The 20,268-nt window shown below is 41.1% G+C and overlaps 1 gene segment (V, D, J or C); it reads right to left on the reverse strand.

Annotated features, from left to right (window-relative positions):
- LOC107506178 overlaps positions 1–20,268 on the reverse strand; it is a 492,806-nt gene that overhangs the window by 5,069 nt on the left and 467,469 nt on the right. Inside the window, 1 exon segment of the C gene segment in view lies at positions 13,762–13,818. Coding sequence covers positions 13,762–13,818 — 57 coding nt within the window.

Genomic DNA, 20,268 nt, shown 5'->3' on the forward strand with positions numbered 1-20,268 from the left:
GCTGAGCCAGCCAGGGTGGCCTGGCAATGCAGACATCTGGCTGGACGGAAACCTAGGAAATCAGTCCTTGGCATGGCTTTGGGGTGCTGAGTCAAGGCAGAGCTGCCCATGGGTGGGGCTGTCCCTGGAGCAGCAGAGCAGGGTCACGTGTGAGGGACATCCAAAATTCTGGCACTGAAGGATTCTGTTTGCTCCCTTTCAATCTCCACATGCCTGGGGTCCTGGCATTACTGTCGGTTAAGACCCTATGACATAAGTCTTTTACTGGGAAGGGTGAGATGAGAAGCCGTTAGCACAATTTTTGAATAAATACATGGGCTAGTGACCATCAGACTTGTAAAATTCCTGCTTGTTAGACTTTTTGGTCAAAGAAGTTAGCTATTCATTCCTAAATGTGACACACACACACATACACACACACACACACACACACACACACACACACACACACATAAATAAATATATAAATATATATATATTTATATATATATAGCCGCCTTTTACTTGTACCCCCGCATATCTCTGCCGCAACCTTATTTATTTATTTATTTATCTATTTATTTATTTATTTATTTATTTGTCTAGAAACAAGAAATGAATCACTTTTAGTTTGGAGGTCTTTAGAAGTCTATCTGCCCTGGGGGAGAGACATCCTATTTCACGCTAGCAAGATAAACATAGCCTACTCCTGATGGTATCTCAGAAGGTAGACTTGGCAAGACTGGATCAACTTTTTATTGTGGAAGTTCAGCTATTCTAGATTTTAGTTTTTCATTTTAATTCACAACTAACCACAGAAGCACATGTCCCAATGCTCTAGTACTTTAGATCCCCAGGGGGCACAGCAGTGATTGAAACCACTAAATCTGTGTTTCGTAGTTAGGCACTAGGAACTCAGAAATGTGAGTTAGCAACACCTACTGTGAGTCCCACTGAAGCTCTGATGAGCTTTAGGAAGCAGCGACACTCCCTGGGCAGACTTACCAGGAATAATGGAAACGCTGGTGCCTTTGCCAAATTGCATCTGGTAGGCAAGACTTTCATACCACCTTCATTGTCTCCATTACGGAAACCCGTAGTTTCCTCCTCCTCTGAGGGATGGGGTAACCCCTCTTAGACCCCACTGAGGAAGGAGAGGGGAGGACCCTACACCATGAGCCATCCATGGGAAGAGCTGGTCCCTCTCACTTTCACATCTGGTCTGCATTTCTAAATTGGATTCCCAGTTTCCCAGTGGCTGGTCCTGGCCTTACTTGTCTGTATTCTCTTGAAGGTTCTGGTATTCCTTTTCTCCATTGTCTAAGAAGATATCTTTGCCTTTCTCTCCATCCAACTTTATTATAAGAGGAGTTTACTTAAGCCAAAATACATGTGCCTTGTTTATTCCCAAGATCACGCCTTCTTTCTTACTGTTCTTTGTGCCTGGATCCCCTTTCTCTCCTTTCTCTGCCTATACAGGTCTTGCCTATTATTCAAGTTCAGTGAATCCTTTCTACTGCATACAATCTTCTCCATTTGGCCAACTTTCCAGCTGGGATTCGATTCCTCTGAATCTCTAATGTGCCTATTGACATCATTATTGATTAAAACACTCTTCAGATTGCTAAATTTAAAATAGTTCTGCCCCTTTGGCTAGTTTTTATACTATTTGGGGCAGGTCAGAAATCTATCTTAGATTTCTTCATACCCAGTCTAACATTTCATAGAGTGATGGCCACACAAAAGGCATTTAAAAATATCCATTGGATGATTAAAGTCAAATTTTAATGTGTTTGACCCAGAGGAACACAGACTTTCAAAATTGATAGTGATGCCTTCACAGAGGGTTCTATAAGACAATTACTCATAATACTCGCAGTTGGCCTCACCACAGTAATAACCGATCTCCCGAAGGGAAGGATTAGTGATATTGGCCCATGGCGTTGCAAATGGTGCCACTTGGGCTGACTCACCAGCTATTATGGACACTTGGGTTCCTTTCCCAAATGTGAGTTTTCCAGTCATTCCTCCAGTATTCACACTGCAGGCAACGCCATTACAGAAACTCACTGGCCCTACCTCCCATTTCAATAGGAGAAGCACTTATTTCCCACAGAGACAGGAGAATCACACTCTTTAGAGTTAGACCTTCTGCTCTTTTGTGTTGAGACTTTGTCACTGGTATGTTCAATTCTTTTACTCCTGCTCCATCCTGCTGTGGTGCCCTAGAGGTTGAGATTTCAATAAACCAAGAATTCATTAGAGCAGATGCCCGTGCTCAAGGCAGCGGTATCTTGGATCCTCTCGTGGAAGGTCCAGGACTACTTGCTCATCATCTGCCTCATGATTCTGAAGGACCCAGTCTAGCGATGTTTCTGGAGCATTGAGAGCTGGATGGGAGGATTTTCGAGGGATGGGTGGAAAGAACCATTTGGGATCCTTCAGAAGAAAATATGTAGTCTTAACTTTGCAGCTTGGACAAAGAAGAATTAGTTGTCCACAAAATGCTTTATATCTTGGGAACATCTGTATCATTTAAAACAATATTTACTTTGAGCATTGCACATTATGAAACCTAGTATGTGCTTTATAACCTAAATTCGCCTTAGCTTTCTTTGCTCTTTTAGCCTGTTTTCTTATTTTTTTATTCATTTTTTTTCCACCTGGACCCCATTTCCCAGGAGTGGGGACTACGTTTTTCTAAAACATATGCACTCTTCCTAGGGACTAATGATGGCGAAAAAGGAAGAATTAGTTGTCAACGTCCACCCTTGCCCCACTCTACTTACTTGGCTGGACACTCACTCTGGTCCCTGCTCCAAAGATTAGCTTGTTATTACTGGTATATCCCCACAACGTGTAAGGTCTTTGCAATAACCTTCCCGATGGTAATCTGCTGGAACCCACCAAGATCCGAGAGCTCCCTGGGTCTTTGTTTCTTTGATTTCCTATTTCCCAGGGAAGCTGTTCCCCTTTCCCTTTATGATAACATAAACTTTAATATAGCAAAGCCTTTATGATGATGATAATAATTAAAAAAAATCTACCATTTATTGATTACTTATTATAACCCGGGCATTGTCTCATATTATTATGTTATGCTTATTATCATTTTTCTCTTTATTAGCTGGAGATGGTAGAGCCAGAATTTTCCCCAGATCTGCGAGCTTCCCAGCTGTGCTGTGAACTCCATACCATCCTGCCTCCATGCTTTGTTATTTTGCATGGTATAATTGCCATTTAAATAGGGGCCAGGGTCACTTTTATCCTGAGAGAAGCTCAAAACTCTACTAAACTTCAGAGAGGATGATTCTGTGAGCAGGCATTCCCATACCATGCTCATTAGCCAAACTAGGGAATTTATCTACCTGCTGCAATACAAGAGAATTTGTATTTGTTATTAACTCATCCCTTTTCCCCAAGGACGCTTAGCTAATTTCCTGAATGTTCAGATTATCTGGTGCTGATAGTGATCAGCTTCGCTTGAAAGCACTGAGTATCTAGAACTTTTTATGTTTCTGTAAATTATGCTGCTCAGCTTTTCATTTATTCTATTGGCTCTTGGCAATTCTATCTCTAATATGAGACATGGGAACCTTTTAAGTCACTGAGAGCTTGTAGAAATGAAAAACAAAGTGTCTCATATATCCCCAACTTGGCCATAAATCTTCTCCTGTTTTCTCATAGACGAGTCATCAGTACCTTTGCCCTGGTCATTTGCATGGTCATACTCACCTGGGTGTACAACCAGCCTGGTTCCCGCTCCAAAGGTCGGCTTACCGTAGCCGCCAGACCACACACAACAGGAGGATGCTTTACAAGAACTCTAACCTGGCAGAGTCAGGCTTGCTGGGGGAGCGATGTCTCCTGTCTCTGTTTTACAGGCTCCTCTACGTTACTTTTTCTCTGATACGAGAGAGAGAAGTCTGGCCCCATGATTCCTAATCCCTCGGCTTCTTGTGTACTCGCCCCACACACCTTTCCCTCATGGTCGGCTACAGCTTGTCTGGCCTTCTGGAAGGTGGATGCCTGTTCTGGGTCCCACAACTGATAGTAAAGAAAGAAAATTGGAAGAGTGTAGGGAAGAGCCAGGGATTAATTTGGGAGATAAATCTTGAGGGAAAATTTATAGCACTGGTATACATGGAAAACCTACTGTGGGGCTTAATCATGGAATGGCGGCCTATGGCAGGTGCTCCTTTCAGGATGTAGTTCTGTTATTCTTAGAGGGCAGAGACTAGAATTGCTCTCAGAATAGTCGCATAACTGCACAAGGAGAATTTCTTAGCTTAGAAGGTTGCGAGAATCAGGAGTGAGTTATACATGAGACCTGGGAATCTCTGCTCTGGAGCTTTCTAAAATTTGGTTTGATATCCATATGGGGAAAAAATGTCTCCAAAGTTTGAGTGTGATTTATCCAAGTACCTCTCAGGGAGGATTTCACAGAACCCTAGTTCTTCTAAATTTCTTCACAAGAAAGGTTTTAAGCCCAAATGAGTTTGGAAAGTGTTCTATACTATATTTCAGTTTTGAAGACTGACAATACGTATTAGCATTTTAAAGGCTTTGAGAAGTCCTGTAGCAAAAAAAAGTCCAGTGCTTCTCAAACTTATTTGATTCAATAATATAATTGTTTTTCTTTTTAAAAAACCCATTGACGTCTGTGGAACATATGCACATTTAGATATATATGTCTTGGGAGTCCCTTCTCTAGTACCAAATATTTAAAATTCGACCCTAAATTTTAGCCTAATTTTATCCTTAAGTTTTCTGTGTTCTGAATCTGTTTGTTCTCCTTCCTAGCCCTGTGGACACATTTAGGGGCCTCATTGATGCTAATTATTTCTTTCTAATCATTATGAAACAGTTTATTTCTATTTGGGTGAACATATAGTCAGCTGTATAGCAAATTCTCCTGCCATGGCTTGAGGGCAGATAAAGATACAGTCACTGTGCAGGACCCACCATGCCCCAACAGTTTGCAAGACTGGCCTGCTAGGAGAAATGACACCTTTAAAGCCTTCCCCACATGTGAATTTATTGGTGTTCATTCCCTACACCTTCCTACACGTCTTGGAGCTGTGTACTATTTCAAAGAAGATTCTGGTCTGAATGGAGAATAGTGGAGGTGTAGACTTCAGGTATCTATTACCACACCTCTTTCATTTTTGCTCCTAAAACCCATTTCTGCTGGTTCCTTATCACAGGTATTGTAGTTCTTATGCCTCTGAACTCTGGTTCTTGAGAAATATGATGAGTTTCAGACTTTCTAAAAGCAAACTGAACTAAATGCAACCCATGGCAGAGAAGAGGCTTTGGTGAAGCACTCGAATGAACAAATAAATATGGAGGAGGTTTACCAAGAGAGATGGGCTTCCTGCCACTCACCCACATTTATTTGGTGACACCTATGTGCCATGCACTGTGCTGGGCTGTGGAGGTGTGGGATGAAGGAAAGCAGGCCCTGGCCTCTCAGAACTTACAGTACAGTGCAGGGTGCATATAGGTGCCAGGCAACCAGGGTACAAGGTTGTGCTGTCTTGCCTTCTCTTCCCATTGCAACTTTGCATGTTCCTCCACTACAACATGGTGACACTGAGCATGATCGACTGTTTGTACAGCTATTTACCCACTGTAAGATCCTGGATGGCAGAGACTCCGCGTTTTCTTTCATTTCTCTCTCCCTTCCTCACATCTAGCATAGGGCTTAGAATATAATAGTTGCTTAGAAAATATTTGTTGAATTAAAAAGCCCTCTAAATATTTTAATTCATTTTTAATGCAGTCTTGCTCTCTATCTTTTCTTATAAGGACTATTTCATTTTTCTTTTAGGTCCTTACGGTTTTAGTTTCTAAACTTTCTATGGTTTTTGTTGCATTACTTAGGCATTAAGTTCTTTCCTTATCTCTTGATTAGATGTAGAGTTTTGTGAGAGTGTGTTCTACACCCCGGGTCTTTGGGAAGTTCAAGTTATCACCTTTCATGAAAACTAGATAGTAACAAATATAAATTTTTTGGCATAATTGGTCACAATGTCTTCTTTGATAAAGATCTTTTGTCTCAAAGGAACCTAAAAACAGCAAAAGAGTCTGCCTCTGTAATAATGAAAAGGCCAATTCCCACTGGCAATTACTACTGTAAGAAAATAAACCACTACTGAGCCAGTGGCTGGGAATTCAAATTTCAAAATGTTCAAGCCTCATAAGGAAACATGAGAAATCAGCTCAAGAAATGCAGATTCATCATATAAGAAAGTCAAGTAGGGACTTTCTGTGTCTTTGGCGAGTCTAAGGTCAGGCACTTACTTGGATTCACTCGGAGTTTCGTTCCACTCCCAAAAGTGAGTGTTCTGCCACCTGTGTCCACACCCTGGTACAGTCCAGTACAAATACCTGCCCTCTGCCATCCGGCGCTGCTGCCGGGCCCTTTCCCACATTACAGCCTTCACGCTTGGTAACAGAGCTTTTAAATAGCCTGTTCCATTCCATAGTTTTGATGATGAATTTCTCTCTGTGCCACCTGACGGTCAATAAACTGTTCCCCTAGGTTTCTACTTCCCTCCCTGCCGTATCTGCATCCTGTCAGCCCAATTCAATGAGTTTACTATCTCTTTAGAAATGCTGAATCTTATACCAAGGCTACCATGGTCACCATGACACGAAAGCTCAGGATGGGCCAACCAAAGACCAAACAGGTGGCTTTTGAGGTCTGGTGTCTTCCTTTCCAAAATGCAGAAGGGACAGTGGTAGCAATGCAGTGGCATGGTTAACGAAAAGGCCCTAGAGTCAAATCTAGCTTTGTCATTCCTAGTTATGTGATCTTGGGCAAGTTACTTGCCCCAAGCCTGTTTCCACACCTGTAAAATGGGAATAATACCAGCTAAGTAATACTAGGATGGACATGAGCACCAAACAAGAAATTATATGTGGGACAAAGTGTGGGCATTGGCACATGTCAGACATTCAGTAAATAGGGGCTAATAATAGGATGATTCTAGCAACACTTTACACTGTGGGAAAGGGAAGCGGCTTCTCATAGCCTGAGACCAGTCCCTGCCCCACCACCCCCTCGGGCACCGCTGGGTGTCTCAGCACCCTGGGTGAGACATTCTCATGTAAGATGAATATCTGGTGGATCCAAGGGAAGGTACTAAGGGAGAGCCTCAGCCACAGAGAGAGGAGCAGTGTAGACCCCTTGGCTGCCAAGAAGAAAGTGCTGTTTTAACAGTCGAACCAAGAATGACATCTCTTTTCTCAACACTTGGGTATTTGTCCTCTGAAAGCCCTGTGCAAAACCCTTGTCCAGCATAGCCTCAATCATTTCATTAGACCTGACACACTGATAAATTACTCTCAGGCAATAAAGGACTCCTTTAACGAAGAGCAGACCACGTCGTAGACTTATTATCGTGACATCCTTCTGAAATGTATTTCTGTCTAAAAAGTTTCCCTCGATTGTTTCTATAATACTCACATGGATGAACAACAAGGCTGGTCCCTTTTCCAAATGTAAGTCCATAGCTTCCTCCTGATACACACAGCGAGGAAAGCCTTTGATAAAACCTGTCTCATGTGGCGCCCCCTCTACCGATTGCCCCAGTAGCGCGACAGTCCAGGGAAATGCTGACCAGTGCTCCCAGCATCGTGGGAAACCGCCCACAGCTGTCCTTGACCCCTGAGCCTTGGTGCCGAGGGCGGTGATGAGGACCAGGGGTTGAGGACTGGAGAGCTCCTCACCACCCACCTTCTCTGGGAGAAAACACACTCCTGTCAGCAGAGCAGCAGGCAGCCACTCCCAATACCACCACCACCATCCTGCCTGCTTAGGGGCAGCACCAAGGGCCTGACTCTGTTGTCGGATACAAGGGGCTCCTAAACGTGCTCTGAGGATGGAGGGCAAAGGAGATTCGATATTATATTGCGCTGAAGGTGTTCTGACCACTTTTCCTGGAAGCTCTCCTTGTTTTTCCCTTTCTTTCGTTCTTCGAAACTTCCCCTTCCCAAACTTCTTTTCCTGTGAGGCCCAAGGGATTGATCCTTGCAGAACCTTGTCCCTGGCCAGACTCCAAGTAGGATTCAGGCCCTTCCTGCAATTGATGTGTTCATCCTTCCCTCTTTACTACCTGGAGACAGCCAAGGCACCCAAAGCTCTTTGATTCCTTTATTTCTAATAACCTGCATTCAGATAGGGCCCTGCTTTTATGAAAACCTAGGACAGAGAAAAAAAGTCACATGATTTCTGCAAGTAGGAGACTTCAGAGACATGGAAGCTGAAGCTCACAGAAGTCATGGCCTGGGCCACCATTCTGAGCCAAGGTCCTCAGTTCTCTGGCCACTGTGTGCTGCTGGCCCTCAGCTGAACTTACACTGGACTTGAGGGCCATACTAGCCAAGAGCTGTGCGGCTCTGCCAGACTCAGACTCAGGAGTGTGGGAGAGGGGCTGGAGGCCTGACCCGGCCCTGAGCTGCCCGCTCAGCATGGCCTTGGACAGATGCTCAGACTTTGGGCCTCTGGATCTCCCTACAACACGAGCAAGAAGTCCCCAAAGTCCCTTCCAGCTCTAGCTGCTGAGCTCCTTTTTTCAGTTTGAAACCAAGTCTCAGGGGAGAGCAGGGGCAGGTTTCATAGAGGATGGGAGTGTGGTCAGTAGAGATGCTGAGAGAAGGGGAGGGTAGAGGAAACAAGGGGTGGGCAAAGGCTAAGGACAGTGGCTGCCTATGAACCTTAGATGTTGCATTAGTTATTAACACGTCCTCCCCCTCTACTAGGGAAATAATAAGTTGTCCAATATGAAAGGTAGGAAAGGTGGTGGGTAGGGTAGAGGGGCATCATTTCTATAGAAAGATCCTGGCTCACTTACTTGGTGTGATGACCACTTGGGTCCCCTTCCCAAAAGTGACTCTGTTGTTTCCATAGTCACACTCTGGGTAAGGGCATTACAGAAAGGTCTAGGTATTGCTTGCTCATTGTCTCCTCACTGTAGCTCTAAAAGCTGGGAACCCAGAAAGGCTGACCCTAGTGTTTTTCCTGTAATGGGTGGTATGGGGACTTGAAGGAGCCTCCCTAATTGGTGTAACAGCACCAGCCCCCAAGTTACTCATGGGCCTCCATTTTGTCTTCACGGGTATCAACAAACACGGCCTCTGGCTATGTCTCCTCTAGGTAAACAGAACCTTTACGAAATGTGAAAAACAAAGAACAAACAAACAAAAAGTGAAAAACCTGCCTCTACATAGGCAAGGTGGGTGTATTTCTAGAGACACCCAGCAGCAGGCAGATATTTTCCCACTTCAGTTGCGATGTCTGACAAGAAGGCACCATTTCCCTGGGGACATATGCAAAAATATATTTTTCACTTTATCAGAAAGAACAGGAGCAAGATCATTTCCAGCACGGCGTGCTAGGGCACATGTTACAAACGTGCCTTGGTGTGACTCAGAGTCACCTTGTTTCCTTGCACTGAGCAAGACTCCTGGTGACTCATTCCTGTTTCTATCCTCCCCTCACTCAAGGAAGCTTACTGCTAAGGGAACTTTTTGTCCTCAAGAAAGTCAAACATCTCTTCAGATAAACAGACTTAAATCCTCTTCCAGAAACACACGAGTAAATCGTGTTTGCTCTCTGCCTGGGAATGCGGACTGTCCACTGTCACTGCTGTCCCGTCTCCAGCCCTCTCATCCTGTGCAGGATCAAGCATTGCATGTATCTTGGCACATTCACATATAAATTGTTTTGTTTCTCTGATAAGACTGGGAGTTCTCCAGAGCAGGGACATTTTCTTATACTTCTTTTCTTTGTCTCTTTTTAAAAAATCAAATATAGTCCCTGGCTTGTTGATAATATTCAGTAATCATTTAATGAACTGAACTGATTTTTACCGTACTTAATTATTGGGACAAGAAGGACTGTTTTGGGAGAGGTTAAAAGCTAAGTATACTTTGGCAAATACGAGTTGCAAAATCTAAGTGCTTAGGGTAAAAACCAAGGAAGCATTTCTAAGAGAGATAATCAGGAGGTGGTATAAAAGCCCAAACATTGTGAGGTTCGTATGGAACCTCAGCAAAGAAGGGGAAACTGAATGAAAAAGTAAGTTTCTAGACTCCAAATTAACTCAAATATTTTTCTTGATATTGGTTCTCTTTAAAGGCTAAAAAGAATAATATGGCAGGAAAATATATATTCCAAGTTAGCAGTATTGTTATGATCAATAATGACAAAATAATAATAATAGTAATAATAATAATAATAATAATAATAATAATGATATTCTATTATGGACTATCCTAAATGCTACATATAAAAATGTAAACCCAATATTGGAGGTGGGGCTACACATTTCTGGAGATTTGACTTACTTGGAATGATCAAAAGTTGGGTGCCACTTCCAAACACGAGTGTCTGATAGCCTGTATTCACACTCTGAAATATCTCTGTACGGAATGGTGCCCTGTAATGGGGCCATACCCTGGGAGGCCTAAGTCACACACAAGTTAGTGCTAAGTGGATTTCTGCATCTCTGCATGTACCACAGTGGGAGGAGGTATGTAATTTAACTACTTAACCTTCATTTTCCCAAAACCATTGGAAGGTGACAAGAAATAAGACACAATCCAATAGGAGATCTTGCTTTGTATAGTGTGGATTATACAAAAAAAGGTCATGACCATTCAGGTTGAAAAAATCATTCGTATAATTACAGAGTTTTAGTTCCAGACAGGACCTAGCGTAGTTTTATCCATCCACACCTCCTAAGTGTTTGGTACATGTTTCTTGCATGAATGATGCTCATATACTATATAAGGCAACATTATCATCTCTAACTTATCTTCTTATTTAAATAGCAGACAAAAATCCATGATCCGCCCCCCCCCCAACAAATCAATAAAGACAGATGTCCCTCAACTGTAATACAAATCAGGTTATTTCATAGAACTTACTTGCTTTAACAAATAGTCTTGTTCCTGTCCCAAAGACAACTTTGAAGCTTCCAGTATTTCCCACAGTGATTTGTGCTGTCACAAAATCAGCCATTTCCTTCACCTTCCATTTTTATACCACAGCTGGGGAGCAGGTCTAGGGAACCTCTGGGGAGGTGCTAATGATAAGAGCACTTTTTTATACTCCCCTAGTAAAACCCATCTGTCTTATCCTTCCCTGTTCATGAACATATCTCACACCCCCTACCTACTGGAAGTTCAGTTCATCAAACGGTAGTCACTATTCTGTGAGATCCAGGGACCAGGATCCCCAGGTTTTAAGTCTTAGCTCTAGTTCTCACTGACTTTATTATATTGGACAGTTCAAACAAACTCCCTGGGGCCTAATTTTCTTATTAGAAAAATAAAGAGGTCTGAATAAGGTGATTTCTAAGCTCCCTCTCCGGGCTAAATTCTATGATCCAGCAATGTCCAAAGAGCCCTCAATGTTACATTTCTCTATAACTCACAAAAAGGTCAGGTACTTGCAGATCAGTTACACTGGTGACTGGTCTACCTGGGCAAAATTCAAGAAATAACAAGAGAAAGGGAATATCAGAACAAGAAAGTGGCTGCTGCCAGCTTCTCTCTCTCCTCTTTCTATTGGGGTAAATGCTCCCAGTAGCCCTTGTACTTTTTGTTTCTTCATTAATAAAGAAAGAGAATTCTTTATTTGAGGCATTCAAGTCAAGATTTTCCAAAGCTCTATCTCTAAGCCATGACAATATCTAAGAATACAAGAGATAAATTCCACGTATTTCCTTACTTACTGTGATTGGGATCATCTCTCATTTCTAAATAAGTCCTGGCACAGAGTCTGTGACATGACGTCGTAGAAAGAGCAAGGCTTTGAGACCAAGCAGGTGAACCCTGGTTTGAATCTAGAACTTGTCACTCACTAATCTTGGGATCTTGGACCATTATTTCTCTGAGCCTCAGTTTCATCTTCTGTAAAATAGGGATACTACCTGCTGCCCCATAGAGTTGTTTGAAAACAAGCAATACCATATGCCTTGCACTTAGCATCATATACTTCATAGGCCTGAGAAGGTGGTTATTATTTCTATGTTGTTAGATTATTGATTAACGAGGTTATTTTCTTAGGGTAATAGAATTTGTTTATGAAATAACCATAAAAGTCCATTGAGTCATATAAAATCTGGGGCTGTATAGGAGTAAGATCCCAGACCACAGATTTTGAGGTTTTCAACCTTTGCATCTCACACTGGAGGAGTATAAGGTCCACAGAGGAGCAATGGTTTGTTCAATGTCATACTATCAGTTGAGGCCAAATCAAATCTAGAACTAGGCTGAAACCAGAAGCCCCGGGCTCCTTTCTCTGCACTTCACTGACTCTTCTTCTTGAACAATGTTTAGTGTAAAGAGACACAATCTCTAAAGTGACTGGGTACAGCTTATTTGGGCATGGATATAATGACCTTGAATATCCTCTCCACAATGGGTCTCTGAATCAATGGTAGTGGAAAGTAGAAAGGGTCTATTACATCGCAACCAGGCAATTTTTTCTCTTCTAACTTTTTTCCTTTATCAGGCTCCATTTAGCTCAGTTCTAGTGCTAAAAACTCTAATATTAGACAGAGCTCTCTCAGCTTTATATCTTGGGAAAAATCTTAATGGTTTGCTAAATTTCACACCAAAGAAAATGTATTCGTACAGACTTTGAGTACTTTTACTAATTTAGCTGGGTGCCAACAATCTTAATACTTCAACACTAGATTATGGTTAATTATAAATAAGACACATGACTTTCCTTTTCTCCCACTCACCACCATCGGAATATATTTTGTAGTTACCATAGAATCTCGCACTTACTCAGCTCAACTTTCAGCCAGGTGCCTGTCCCAAAGACGAGTTTGTTTGTTCCTCCCCATGAGTCCCACAGTATCTGATGCCTCATAATAAACTCCCTTCTGTCACTTCACCTATTTTCCTGATTTGCCTAATGAGTTAGAAAACACTCAAGATTTAATATGGTTATTTGACTTATTCTATGAGAAAAAAGCTCTCCCCAAAACCCCAAATAGAATAAATTCATAGGCTGTTGGTGATAGACCAGAGAGGTCATCTAGATCTACTTTCCAATTTATAGATGAGAAAATTAAGGCCTGGAGGCAAGAGATCTAAGATACAGTGCTAGCTGGTAGCAAAGACCAAAACGTGAGTCAGTTTGATTCTCAATCTAGTGTTTTCCCCTTTCCACCACAAACTGAATGTATTGTGGCATTTACTTTATTCCGTTTTGCCCTTTTGCCTGGACACTTGATTTCAATTAAAGCAGCATTTAATCAAGCACTTTGTAAAAGGACCATGTTAGACACTTCACAGGATATAAGAAGAGACTATGCTCTCAAAGATCTTTCTGTTTTAATAGGCATATCTTCTCAGTAATGAAAAATTTCTGTAGCTATATATGTCACCAGATTGTCTAAGGTTCCACAACTAAATTTGGGATATAGAGGGTAAGAGGAATAGGAGAGATGCCTGAGGAGAGACTACAGTCCAGGCCTTACACAGGAAGCCAGGCTTTTTGTGGAGAAACCAGGTTTCCCCTAATTATCTAGAATGTTAGTTTCTACTCCATTCTGACCTCGTGATTTAGTTTTACTTTTACTTCCAACTTTTCTGTTAGCTATTTTCATTTTTAAAAGCTCCCCTACGAAGGCTCAACCTTAAATTCGTAGGTCAGCTAATGAAACAAGGATGACATATCCATAAAGGTAGGAACATGTAGATGCCTTAAATCATATAAGAGGAAAACTGGGGTCAGATGGGGTCAATATTTACCTGGAGAGACAAGAAGTATAGTGCCCTTTCCAAAGGTGAGTGTGCTGTATCCTGAACCTACACTATAGGAAACACCTATACAAAAATAGCCCGCAGTGTTAGACTTTTCAGCCTCCGATCTACATAGGGTAGGGGAAAGAAAATCATCATTTATGGAAAACCTATTATACGCCAAACAAGTTAACAATCTTTATATATTACGTTACCTCATTTGGACCACAACTATGCCATGAACTTAGACATTATCATCCTTATTTTACAAATCAAGGACAGGTGATATGAAGTCTAAGCTGTTGAACCAGGACTGCTACCAAAGACACAAATAGCCTAGATGCACGAGACAGATATAGGCTTAGGACAGATAAATCTTAGGAGGAACTATGAGAGAAGAATCTGTCTCCTCCTTGTTCCTACTAGACTGACACTGCTGTTATCATTTATATATGTAAATAATATATATTTATATGTATTTATAATGTATAAATATATTATGTATAATATATAATATAATATAATATATAAAATATGTATAATAGTAATATTACTATTACCAGAGTTCTGATGTCTGGTTCTAGCAAAATAATTATATATAATGAGACACCAAACCTCTAGTAATGGTGATCCCAAAAAACTGCAGCTCACCCTCCATTACATAGTCATTTCTTGAGACATAAAGACATTTTATCCTCAATCTTTCTGTTTTTCCTCTGATCCCCCACTTACCAGGCCTGACCAGCAATCTAGTCCCACTTCCAAAGATCCATTTATAGCCTCTGTCTTTCCCACAGTGTTATTTAGTCAGCACAAAACACCCACAAGCCCACACATCCTTCTTATACCTGAGACTAAGGGATATAGCCATTTCAGCTATAAAACAGGTTACATCTTAACTTTCTTTTTACATTCCACATAATACACAGGCCATTTGACCCAGAATTGAGCATTTATTGTGCAACACTTAAAATGAAGTCTCTATCTACCCACATCTTTATCACCATCAAACTCATGATCTTCAGCTCTATTTATCCAACAGGTATATCTATCTAGTCCTTCTTTTGTCTCCATTACAGTTACGGATTTTTAGATTCCTGCCATGGTGTCTCTCCTAATTTTAACTTCCATCAATCAGAAACTTCATGGAATAGCATCCAGATCATTATGAGTGACAGCTTCCTGCTCCCTCTGTCAACTTGTTTTGCAGACTCAGTGGTAGCCCTATAACTTACTCAAGTCCTGTTCTGCCCCCAAAGCTAAGCGACCCTCTAATTAAGAAACACCTAGTCTGCTTTGGGTCTGGTTAAAAAAAAAAAAAACCCACCATTTGTCTTTTTAGTTTTTACCCTTTGTAAATCCTTGTTTTCAGTGGCTTCACAGGTAAAGTCTTGGCTTTATTTTCTATTAAGAATGAACACAACTCTTATGGAACAATAGTATGAGAATGTTAAAGGATAGATGAGGAATCCTTCTACAGTCTTTCCTGAGGATGGCCAGAAAAAGCCCATTACATCTCATTATGCGCTCCAAATGCTACAATCTCAGAGAAAACGATGTAAGGAAGAAGACGTGCTTAAGAATTTAGACTTACTTGGGGTAACTTGGAGCTTTGTTCCAGGTCCAAAGGTATTTCGGTTACCCCCAGATTTCACACTGTAATGCAGGCCTTTACAAAATGGCTTCCTATTTCCTGCCATTTTCACTTGGGTAGCATTCAACTTGCTCTACTTCAGTAGAAGAGAAAGTTGTTTTTACCAATGCCTATGGTTATTTATCCATATAAAAATAGCTATTTTATTAGGAACCGACATATATATATTTTCTTTATGTTGAAAGAATTATACTAGCTGACCTAGCCTTTTTTTTGTTCTGAAACAAATAATATTTTACATGTGTATAGCAGTTAATTTACAAAATACTTTTGCATACATTAGCTTATTTTATCTTTAAAATAACTTATGAGGTGAAATTAAATATGTTCATTTTATAAATAAAGAAATTGTGACCCAGATGCACCAGTCCATGCAAGATTTAGAAGCATTCAGCCAAACTTTCTGCATTTTTGTTAAGATTGACTCTGTGACTCGGCTGTTTCAGTCTGTTATTTTTGGTTTCTCCGGAGCTAGATCTTTCTGTCCTCTGTGCCATTACTTTAACATTTCTTTCTATATCAGAATGCACTTAAGTCTGCATAAATCATTAATTTCTTGACACTTGGGCCCTACCAATACTGCAGCAAGTTCAACAGGCCTCAGTAGCCACATTACGCCTCCTACTTTAGTGACATATTGCCTACTTACTGGGTTTTACTGATAATCTTGTCCTACTCCCAGAGATGAATGTATTATAAATCACAGCACTGCACTGCCTGACAACAATGCCCGAGCTACCTAGATAACAGATTAATGTGATTAGCGTGCATCTCTTCTTTGCTCATGGGAGCTCTGGCTGGGATTCCCCCTTTTTTTATTACTGGAATAAAGACTAAGCCATGGATTAAGCCTGTGAAAGCCTCTTTTTAGGGCACCATAGTAGTGATGTAGGGGAAAGGCTGAGAAGAAGCCAAGTGTTATTCTTTGGACAATTCTGACACTTACTTCTATCAAAAAGATTTGCAAAATTTCACCCAGTAATCTTGCTTTAGCAGGCAAAGCATATCAGCTCTGATTCCCATTTTTACTTAGAAATCAATACCTACACACAATCTCATTTTACCAAAGTTTAGTAAATTGCTCCCATTCTTACATAATCTTTCCATTTTTTATCACTTTAATGTATTTAAAAATATTTTGAGCATGGGATGTAGTTAGAATACTAGGGATGAGGGACAACATCCATTTTTTAAATTTTGTTTTAATGACTTTTATTACTGAACTCCAATACCGCTTGAGTTAAAGAATAAGAAGACATTTATTTACTCATGCAATACAAGACTGCAGGATAAGTATAAGCATTATGATCGATAATAACCAGGTACTTACTGGAACTCACTGACACGGTGGTTCCCTTCCCAAAGATCAATGCAGTTCCTGTCTGATAGGCACAGTAAAATGAGGCACTACAAATACCTCATGGATCCGCTCACTCACTCTACCTTATATTTAACTATAAACAATGAAACTTATATTCTGTCTTTGGCAAGGAACTCAGTGGGTTTTCAAAGTTTGGGTGTGTAGTAACAAAGTTCTGTTACTTCGTGAGAAGGCAGGTAGATGGGGGTAGGTCCTTCACTCACTCAAAATTATTTACTGAACCTTTCTGCATGCAAGACCCTGTGCTAGGCATGGGGGATACTGCGGAGAGCCACTTGGACACGGTCCTTGTCCTCATGGTGCTTACAGTCTTGGGGGGGCATATATGAACAAATTCATAGATAATGATACTTATATCTATACCTATATAGGTCAGGTGGTGAAAGTATATGAATGAAATCAATCTGAGTAATGGGATAGAGAACACCCAGGCGGTGGGTGTGTTTGGTGGCTTGTTAAATTGGCTGGGCAGGAAAGGTCTCTCTGAGGAGGTGAGATCTGATATGAGGTCCAGGCTTGGAGGAATTTAATTATGACTGCCATTTAGAGATAAGTAAATAGAGGCCCTGAAAGATCAAAGCCTGGCTCCAAATCATACAGTGTCAACCACGGACGTGGATGCTTAGATCATGTCTTTTCTCTGAGGAAGCCCTAGATCTAGTTATACTATGTAAATTCCTGGTTAGAGGTTCTTCCAAAGTGACTTTGGGATGTTATCTGGGTAATTGGAAACTGTGGCACTGTTGAGGCATTGGTTGCGAACCTAATAGGGAAGCAGAATGGAAGAAGTTTTTTCTTCTCAGTGGCCAGTTTCATCAGAAAAACCTACTCTGAGATGCCAACACCTTCTCTTCCCGTTGGCATTCTCTTGCAAACAGTGCAAACCATTACCTAGCAGAATGAGCTTTTACATTTAGGATGGGGAAGGCATGGAGAGTGCTCCACTCCCAATTAAATCTGAATAAACCAAGGACATTTGGCTGTCCACTTAGATTTCCAAAAAAGCTTGTTACATGTCTCAATAATTATTTGAATTTAGAATTCATAGTTATACTTATTAAGCTCTACTTTTACCATGGTCCCCCTTCCAAAAAACAGCTTCTGGGTGCCTGTGCTTGAAAATCCCACAGTAATCTATTTTGTTTTCAAGCACAAGAACTAAAGGATATTTCGTTTTCAAGCACAAGAATTCTCTCAGAGTTCTCTCACTTGGCCGAAACCAAATTTAACACTAAGCACATATTTAGGTAAACTCAAGAAAAGTCTTAAATTTACATGCTCTTTGGAATGGTAGGAAACCTCAGAAACCATTTACTATAAGTTCCAACCTCACACATTTCCCTCTTAAGTGATCTCAGGTTTTGAATGATCTCCAGGGATAGTTTTGGTCACCAAATCTCATGTTCTATTTTTTCATAATTAGAAAGGTTCACCTTGTTTCCAAATTCACCCCTTTCTCTGCCATAGCTGAGGTCCATTAAGCTTGGTCACCCTCAAGTTTACCTTCCAGTGGAATTTTTTATAAAATGTAACTTAAAAAAATTTATGAGTCATCTGACAGCCTATACTTTTCAAAGAGATTTCACATATATTATCTTATTTGAGTCTCGCAAACTCCTTTGAGCTCAGCAGAGCTGGAATCATAATCTCCATGTTATAGTGAACTGAGGCTTAGGGATCTTGAATGGTCTTTCTATGGCTATATGGTTGCTACAAAGCTGAGTTCGGTCCACAGTGTCCTTTGGTTCCTAGTTGAATGTCTTAACGGTTTATTTTGTACATGTTTATGTACTGATCATGTCACCTTATCTTTCAAGTATCCCTTTCTTCCTTATTCCATTCCCCAATGAAAAAAATAGTATCTATAACAAAAACAATACTTCTCTCCCTCTCCCACTCCCCCCCCCAAAAAAAAACCAAAACAATACAAAACAAAACAAAAAACCCCACAAAAACAAACCTTCGGCTCAACTCTTTTTCAGAGCTCACATACTTTCTGTGAGCCAGGAGATAAGAGTTACCAATATTTCAGTTGCACTAATTGGAAAAAATGAGAGTCAGAGGAGATATATCAGAATGATGGTTATAGAGGCTGCAGCCGGATGCAGATAGCAATATACTGATCTTAGAAAATGCGAGTCCTTGCCCTGTTATTGTAACCATGTTCAAATCACTTAACCACTCTGAACAGAATCAACACTTTCCACCTTCCTCTGTCTCCTGGGACAATAGGATAAGAGATGTGAAGAAATAAGGAGAGTACCTTAATTGTTTTCTGTCTCTTAAGAAGATAGACCCTAGAAAATATGAAGATAGCAAAATCCTTTATACACACTGAATCTGTACATACACATGTGATTACGTCTAAGAGCAATGCTGAACATTTTTAAGGCAAATTTGAGATGGGCTAATTTGAATCAGCACAGCACATCTATTTAGAATCTATGGCTAGGCTCAAGGTTGGAAACAATTGTGGTTCAAGGGCCAGTACTCACTTGGTTCGACTAATACCCTGGTTCCTCCTCCAAAAGTTAGCTTGTTTCCTGCAGAATAGTCACACAGTGATTTGAGGCCAAGCAAAAAACACAGGGACCAAGGAGATCATACACTGTAGATATCTGACAAAGGACATGTCCTATGGCCTTGGATGAGTTTCCACTCTAGGTTGTCACATTTAGGATGATCTTGTCTCCCAGAGCTGTACCCACTTTACAGAGCTGGAATGCTTGTAAGTGGAGATGTATTTGGCTTGCACTCTTTCATATATTTATTTGCTTCTTGGCTTTGGCTGTTTAAACAGAGATCTGTGAGTGAGGATAACAGCTTTCAACCACAACCTCATTCAGGAGTCTATCCGACCATCTTTAACCCATAAAAAAAATTGAAAACAAGAAGTCCTATAAGCTCAGGGAAGCTTCAGGATTAGGAAGTTCATATATCCAGAATGAAAGTGCTGATTGACACATGCACACACAGGGATGCACCTTGTTAAGGTCTCTATGTTCACTTTAGTGCCCAGAAAAAGCCCCAAGAGGGCAAGGATACTTTAGTCCTGATTTCACCCAGTCCCTCCCAGCTACTATGCACTGTGAATCAGCATTACTTTCCGTGGTCCAAATTCAGATCTCTACTCCTACTAGCTATTCTAGAGCCCTCCCATTTGTAAGACTAGTGCTAAGAAAGCGGGTGAGGAGGCTTCTTGGGGAAAGTTTACAGAGTGTGATGGAGAGGCCATTATTGATAAGAAAAGACTGCAATTTTCAATGGAGTCCCTAACAGAGAGATGGCCAAGAATCACAGGACCCAAGAAAAAGAAACCTTGTAAATCTGTCCTCCAATTGGGCATGGCCATTCTGGGTAGAGGGCCATATCCTTCCCCAAGTGTTGGGAGTAGACCACAGTGGGCGTTTTGGGATGCCTCACACACACTAGTGGGGCTGCCCTTTGTTTTTGGTGGGATGAGCATAGTCTCCTCTCACAT

Source organism: Rousettus aegyptiacus, unplaced genomic scaffold (genome assembly GCF_014176215.1).
Source record: "Rousettus aegyptiacus isolate mRouAeg1 unplaced genomic scaffold, mRouAeg1.p scaffold_m13_p_3, whole genome shotgun sequence".
Classification (NCBI taxonomy): domain Eukaryota; kingdom Metazoa; phylum Chordata; class Mammalia; order Chiroptera; family Pteropodidae; genus Rousettus; species Rousettus aegyptiacus.